We start from the raw sequence: 6322 nt of genomic DNA, 5'->3' as shown, positions 1-6322 counted from the left end.
TTTAATTATATCGTTGGACATGTTAGGTATTTTCATCTCAGATATAACGATAAGAACCAAATTGACACGATTTCAAAAATTTAGGAACTAAATTGACACAATTGATAGTTCATAAACAAAATTAAAATATAACGCACGAGATAAAAGATCAATAATGTAATTTATCCTTTTATTTTTATTAATATTAGTATTAGTATTTTTTTTTTTCTTCTGCTGAGACATACACTGATACACAATCACACATTCCAATGCATTCGATAAATTATTATTTTTTCCTAATTTTAAAAGTAGGAGAAAAATAAAGAAAGCAAACCCTAGCCACGCCCTCTTATAAAAAAGGAGGAGGGCAACAGCAAGTGTTCGAACCAGACCTCACTTCACTCTACACTTCCGAATCCACAGCTCAAGCGCAGCCGCAGCAGCCTCCACGAACATGGAGCTGTGCACCACCATCACAGCTCGACCCATCTCTAATTTGCACAACCGCCACCACACACACACACTCCCCGCTACTCATTTCCGCTCCAACCCTTCTTTCTCTGTTAGAAAATCAATACTCTCTCCCACAACCGCTGGCCTACGCTCCCGTATGTTCTTTCTCGTAGTTTTAACATGTTGTTTTGCATTTGGGTCTCTATATTTTCTTTGATTGGTTGATGGGTTTTTGATTATTTTTTTTCAGGGCCGCTTTATTTTACCAATACATTTCCAAGAGCAGCGTCATCTGAAGAAACATCAGGTGGGGCAAACAGGTATGTGGCTGAAGAACGCGACAGAGTGATAACGTTGGATGATGTTCCAGTTTCACCACCTGAGAATAAGACATTAAGGGAAAACGGAGCCACAGAAGTGCCTAAACAAGGTCTTCCTGCCGAGGAGAATCAAACAGTGTCACTTGAGTTTTTGGATCAGCTTAATATAAAGGTACCTTTCAAAATCCTATAATTCTAGTTTTATGATTGTTTTTCTTCACATTCATGCATGTATCAATGCATGTGTGTGTGTGAGTGAAAGAATTATATATGGGTTAATATCTGATTGGTTAGAAGGGTTTGGGGTTCTTAAATGGATGATGTTGATAAAAATTGGCAACACATTTTAGATTGGTAGTATTATTATGGTTAAAGATTTAAGATTTGAGTTCGAGACTGTTTCTCAGTAGTGTATTTGTTTGTATTGAATGATTGTTGTTGGTCATGTGGGGTTGATTATCTATTGAATTTCTGTTAGCAAATGCTATAGTAGAACTAATAATGTTCTTTTCATGACTAGTCATGAATAGGGTATTAGGTGTTTGTAAAAGAGAGATGAAGACAAAGCTGTTGGATGCTTGATTGAATATCTATCCTCTTTTGGTCTCTGTTGGAAATGAAAGGAATGCCTTTTTCATTCTTGTTTATAGCAAATCAGTGATAGATTTACTGATAAAAAATAATCAGTCATGAAGTTTATTTCTCTTTTTTCTTTCGAATCCAATTTTTAGAGAAAGGGGTTTAATGACATTGCAAACTTGGTTGCTATGATGATTCTCTTAACGGTTGATAGTGTTCATGGAATGCTTGATGAAATTTTGACAGTCATGTCGATCCTGAGCGGTTACCTGAGCAACCCTGAATATCAGTTCTTAAAATACATTTTAACACTCGGTTTTCATTCTTTTTCTCCCATTTGTTCCAATTTCCTATCAGTATGCTTTTACACTTCTACATTGTTTTTAATACATATTTTAGTGGGGAAAACGGAATTCAAATTTTGGTCTCTGCTGGAAATGAAAGAAATTCCTTTTTCATTCTTTTTTATAACAAATCAGTCACGAGTTTATACAAAAAAAAAAAAAAAATCAGCCATGAATTTTATTTCTCCTTTTCTTTTCAAGTTCAATTTTGTAGAGAAAGTGGTTTATTGAAATTGCAAACTTGGTTGCTATGATGAATGCTTTAAATGGTTGATAGTGTTCATAGAATGCTTGATGAAATTTCGACAGTCATGTCGATCCTGAGCGGTTACCTGAGCAACCTTGAATAACAGTTATTAAAATACTGTTTAACACTCAGTTTTCATTCTTCTTCTCCTTCTCTCCCATTTGTTCAAATTTCCTATCATTATGCTTTTCCACTTCTACGTTTTTATAACATATATTATAGTGGGGAAAATGGAATTCATTATGCTTTTTACACTTCTTTTTCATTCTTGTATAACAAATCAGTCATGAATTTACCAATCAAAAAAATAAAATAAAAATTCAGTAATGACTTTTATTTCTCCTTTTCTTTTCAAGCTCAATTTTTCTAGAAAGTGGTTTAATGAAATTGCAAACTTGGTTGCTATGATGAATGCTTTAAATGGTTGAGAGTGTTCATAGAATGCTTGATGAAATTTCGACAGTCATGTCGATCCTGAGCGGTTACCTGAGCAACCTTGAATAACAGTTATTAAAATACTTTTTAACACTCAGATTTCATTCCTCTTCTCCTCTTATCCCATTTGTTATAATTTCCTATCATTATGCTTTTACACTTCTACATTTAAAAAAAAAATATTTTAGTGGGGAAAACGGAATTCATTATGCTTTTACACTTCCTTTTCATTCTTGTTTATAACAAATCAGTCATGAATTTAACTTATCAAAACAAAAATCAGTCTTGAATTTTATTTCTCCTTTTTCTTTACAAGTCCAATTTTTAGAGAAAATTGAGATTGGTGGGGGGGGGGGGGACTCTCACTCTTACTATCTTAAAGCTTGTCAGTGGTACATTTGAGTCCTTATAGACCAATATTCATTTATTTATTTGCTCTGCTTGCTGTTGGTCTTATTTTTTGTCCAGTCAACTTATATATTGCTTCCTCATATTGCCAAAGGCCTTGTAGCTGAATTGACACCTCCCCCCCCCCCATGTACAAAGTGCTTGGGGGTTTAGGAGGAAAAGGGTTCGAGCTGCGGGGTTAGCAGCATGTTGTAATTATCTCTAAAAAAAAAAAATTGCTTCCTCATATAAATTCAACTGAGTGCTTACCTGAGCAACAGACAGCTCCCTCCATCCATTTTTTTTTCTTTTTCCCTTTTTCTGTTTTAACATCTATTATCCTATTTTTTGGGGGCTCAAACTTATTTGTAATCTTTTTTATATAGTCATATTTTTCCACAACAATGATTAGTTTCTGGTCTATGTTGCAAATGTTTTGTATTTATTTCTCATGTATTTAACTATTTATTATAAAAATTTTTAGAGGATATTTGCAACGTCTTGGTCCTTTCATTCATGAAAGTGGCTTATCTTTCACATTGGTTATGATCCCATTTTACATGTAGGCGTTCTCATTTTTTTTCTTCTCTAGTGTATGCTTTATTTCCTCTTTTCCTTTCCCCCTTGTAAATGTTCCTTTGTTTTTATTTATTGGTAGAGTAGCTGTTTTACTGGTTTTGACTTATCTCAAGGTTGATATTTTTTTTTGTTCATTTGATCTTCCCTCTAAGTGTATGTATGTGTATAGTCTTGTGTTTAGATTTATTTCAGCTTGGGGCCGTGAAAGTAATAATCTTGAAATTTGTTCATAAAAAGTAAAATTTATGACCTTTAATTGACTTATGGACTTTGTTGTCTGTAAAGGAATCAGTCAGTAATGCTAGTGGTTCTTGGACCAATGCCCCTGTTATGTAAGGATTGGAGGTTGAGTTTGTTGGTTCAATTCTCTGTGGCTGTGTGAGTTGTGTTATGATCAATAAAATGGTGGGGTTGTGTTGGGGGGGGGGGGGGGGGGGGGTTTAATTACTTGTATAAGCAACATAAAATTTGGTGCTAAATCAATTATGGCTGTGTGAGTTCAATCCCCGGACTAGCTTTGTTGCCCCTCGCTATCAGACCTTTAGGGGACTGTTTTGATTGCTATTTGGTCAACAACATACACTGACTAAATCAAATTCTGCAGGTAAAGGATAGCTAATCTAATTGTTGTTTTCCTACATTGGAGGTTATGAACTCCAAACGCATGAAAAATGTAGTGCACATGAAAATGAAGTCAAAATATTTTGTAATTATGACGTGTCAATGTTGATACTATACAGAACTTACACTTTTGTCTGGCTGAGTTGTCTTTGAATTTAATTCCCATATTTTTTGTATAGCAATACTGATGGCTTTCTCGTTATCATGCAGTTTGATTCATTCGATACATCTACCATTCTTCTATATGGTGGCAGTGCTTTGGTTGCCCTGTGGTTATCATCAGTCTTTGTAGGCGCTATTGATTCTATTCCATTGGTGCGTATGTGTGTGTGTATTTTGGGTTAATTCCATACCTTTTTTGGAACTATGAACAAATTTTATATTGCTTGTCTGGAAATTGATTTTCAATGTTATAAAATCAGTTTCCCAAGTTGATGGAAATCGTGGGTCTTGGCTACACATTCTGGTTCAGCTATCGCTATCTGATCTTTAAGGTACCCCCACAAAATGAGTTGAATTTAGAATTAATCCTTGATTGTATGAATAGCCATACTAATTAACTTCTATTGACTTGCAGAAAAATAGGGAAGAGTTGGCTGTTAAAATTGAAGAGCTTAAACAACAGGTTCTTGGTTTTGATGATGATTGATGTGGCAGAGTCACTTTATCTTGGTTTGTTTGCCTTGCAAGAGTGTAATCAGTGTAGAGTTTATACATATTTTCTAGTTAAGGCCATATATTTTCTTTTTCTTCTTTCACTGAAGATTTGGATTGTAGTTTTATTTTTGATGAGCAAGTAAATATATTTACTTATTGTTCTCTCACATAGTTAGTTCCTTTTCTCATTGGTGACAATATTAAACTGAGAGGGTGCCCAGGTTCAGCAAAAGGCGGGGAGAAAAATATGCTGTAGTTGGGGCCCTGCAGGAGATTTCCACTCGTCTTTTGTGTTGTCATGCTTGAATTTAGAGCAAAAAGGATCACTTAAAAGTTTTACCATTTTTTCACTGATTAGTGTACCAAAATTTGATTCGACTACGTGCTCAAAGCCAAATTGATAGAATAGTCCCCACTCACATTCGCTACTTATGAAAGGCCGAAAAATATCATTATAAAATAGAAGGGTCTCATAAGCTGACTAATAGGTTTGTTGTGACCTCTCAATAACAATGTGGGTTATTGCTCATAAGAGGTTTGAGGTTGAGTATTATGAATTAAATTTTGTTTTAACGGAAAATGTTTTCTGAAGGTCGAGGAAAACTAAAATTGGTAGCATCAGAAAATACAGGTTAAAAGGAAAACTAAAATTGGTTGATGGAAAATTGCTTGTTTCCTGCTGTTACTTTTGGTGAAACAATTTTTGGAGGCCTGACTCTCTTGTTTGAAGATGAGTGCTTTGCTTTCTCGCTTCTCTCTTGGAACGAGACCAGGTCGGCTCTCTACCGTGGTTGATCTTGTTGCTATCTGCTCTTCTCGTCCCTGTGATGGGTCATCATCGGATCTCCTCTTTGCAAAATTCGGCTAATAGTTCATGCCTTTTTGCAAGCCCAGAAAGTGGAAACATTTCGGTTTAAGGTTTCCATATTGATCTCCCTATTGCATGGTTGTATCTAACCTCCCTTCTTTTATTGATGATATGGCTAGTGGTCAAGCCGGCCCTAGTTTAGTCTATTCTTCTTATGAAACCATAAGTTTACCAAATATTTTTAGACCAAACAATGCAAACTAATAAGACTAAGATTTTTAAAATTTTAATTTTATTTATTTATTTTTTAATAATCGAGACTATAGAGATGTTTCAACTTTATATAGGCAAAAATCATAATGTGGTGTTTTTTGGTCGTTTTGTGCATGATATCAACTAGATGATACTGATAAGTGATTCTACTTCCAGTGAACTTAATTTTAGTCGTCTGCTTTCTGTGCCCAGCCCTGTTCTTACTCTTTGAAGGGCTATATACGTAAATCATGGTGTTACAATTTGAAGATCTAATTCCATGCTCGGTGTTCACGCAAACAAAATATCCAAGAGTAATTCTAGTATTATATAAAATATTACAATTTTTGCAACAACTATCCTACTTGTTAAATCGTAACTGGCTGTCTATCATTTTCACATAAATCTATCATTTTTTTTCTACCACTCAGTCTGCTACATAGATAATTGTAACACAAGTTATAGCATTTTATGCGGTCTTAAAATTTTGGAATGAACAACGAACATTGGTTTTCATAAAATAATAGGTGCTCAAATTATTCCCTTTTGGTACAGTAAGGAAGCTTATTGATTTTTTCTTTGAAAAACTTAATATAATCTTAAGTATCCAACCGACTTTGTATGGTGCACTCAAGAATCCTTATGCTTTAAAAACTTTATG

At 34.5% G+C, this 6322-nt stretch overlaps 1 protein-coding gene and 3 non-coding genes across 4 annotated transcripts; all 4 read left to right on the top strand.

The window, feature by feature from the left end:
• The first annotated feature begins 305 nt into the window (after positions 1-305).
• Positions 306-4768, top strand: LOC115951000 (protein CURVATURE THYLAKOID 1D, chloroplastic). The gene is made up of 5 exons (XM_031068301.1): positions 306-587; positions 683-924; positions 4155-4259; positions 4367-4438; positions 4522-4768. Exons 1-5 carry the CDS (start codon positions 434-436, stop codon positions 4591-4593), a joined length of 645 nt encoding a protein of 214 aa, XP_030924161.1. The 5' UTR covers positions 306-433; the 3' UTR covers positions 4594-4768.
• LOC115951071 lies at positions 1515-1608 on the top strand. Its single transcript, XR_004083207.1, has one exon. It is a non-coding gene; the product is annotated as a small nucleolar RNA snoR128 (small nucleolar RNA).
• On the top strand, positions 1921-2015 carry LOC115951070. Its single transcript, XR_004083206.1, has one exon. It is a non-coding gene; the product is annotated as a small nucleolar RNA snoR128 (small nucleolar RNA).
• Positions 2322-2416, top strand: LOC115951069. Its single transcript, XR_004083205.1, has one exon. It is a non-coding gene; the product is annotated as a small nucleolar RNA snoR128 (small nucleolar RNA).
• Positions 4769-6322: the final 1554 nt, after the last annotated feature.

This window comes from Quercus lobata, chromosome 6 (genome assembly GCF_001633185.2).
Source record: "Quercus lobata isolate SW786 chromosome 6, ValleyOak3.0 Primary Assembly, whole genome shotgun sequence".
NCBI lineage: Eukaryota > Viridiplantae > Streptophyta > Magnoliopsida > Fagales > Fagaceae > Quercus > Quercus lobata.
This window is presented reverse-complemented; position numbering and strand designations above follow the sequence as displayed.

Bases quoted from the DNA above. Each gene is read 5' to 3' on its own strand.
- LOC115951000 (XM_031068301.1), top strand. From the start codon at position 434: ATGGAGCTGTGCACCACCATCACAGCTCGACCCATCTCTAATTTGCAC. The intron at 588-682 runs GTATGTTCTTTC...ATTTTTTTTCAG, and splicing joins AACCGCTGGCCTACGCTCCC to GGCCGCTTTATTTTACCAAT. The intron at 925-4,154 runs GTACCTTTCAAA...GTTATCATGCAG, and splicing joins TGGATCAGCTTAATATAAAG to TTTGATTCATTCGATACATC.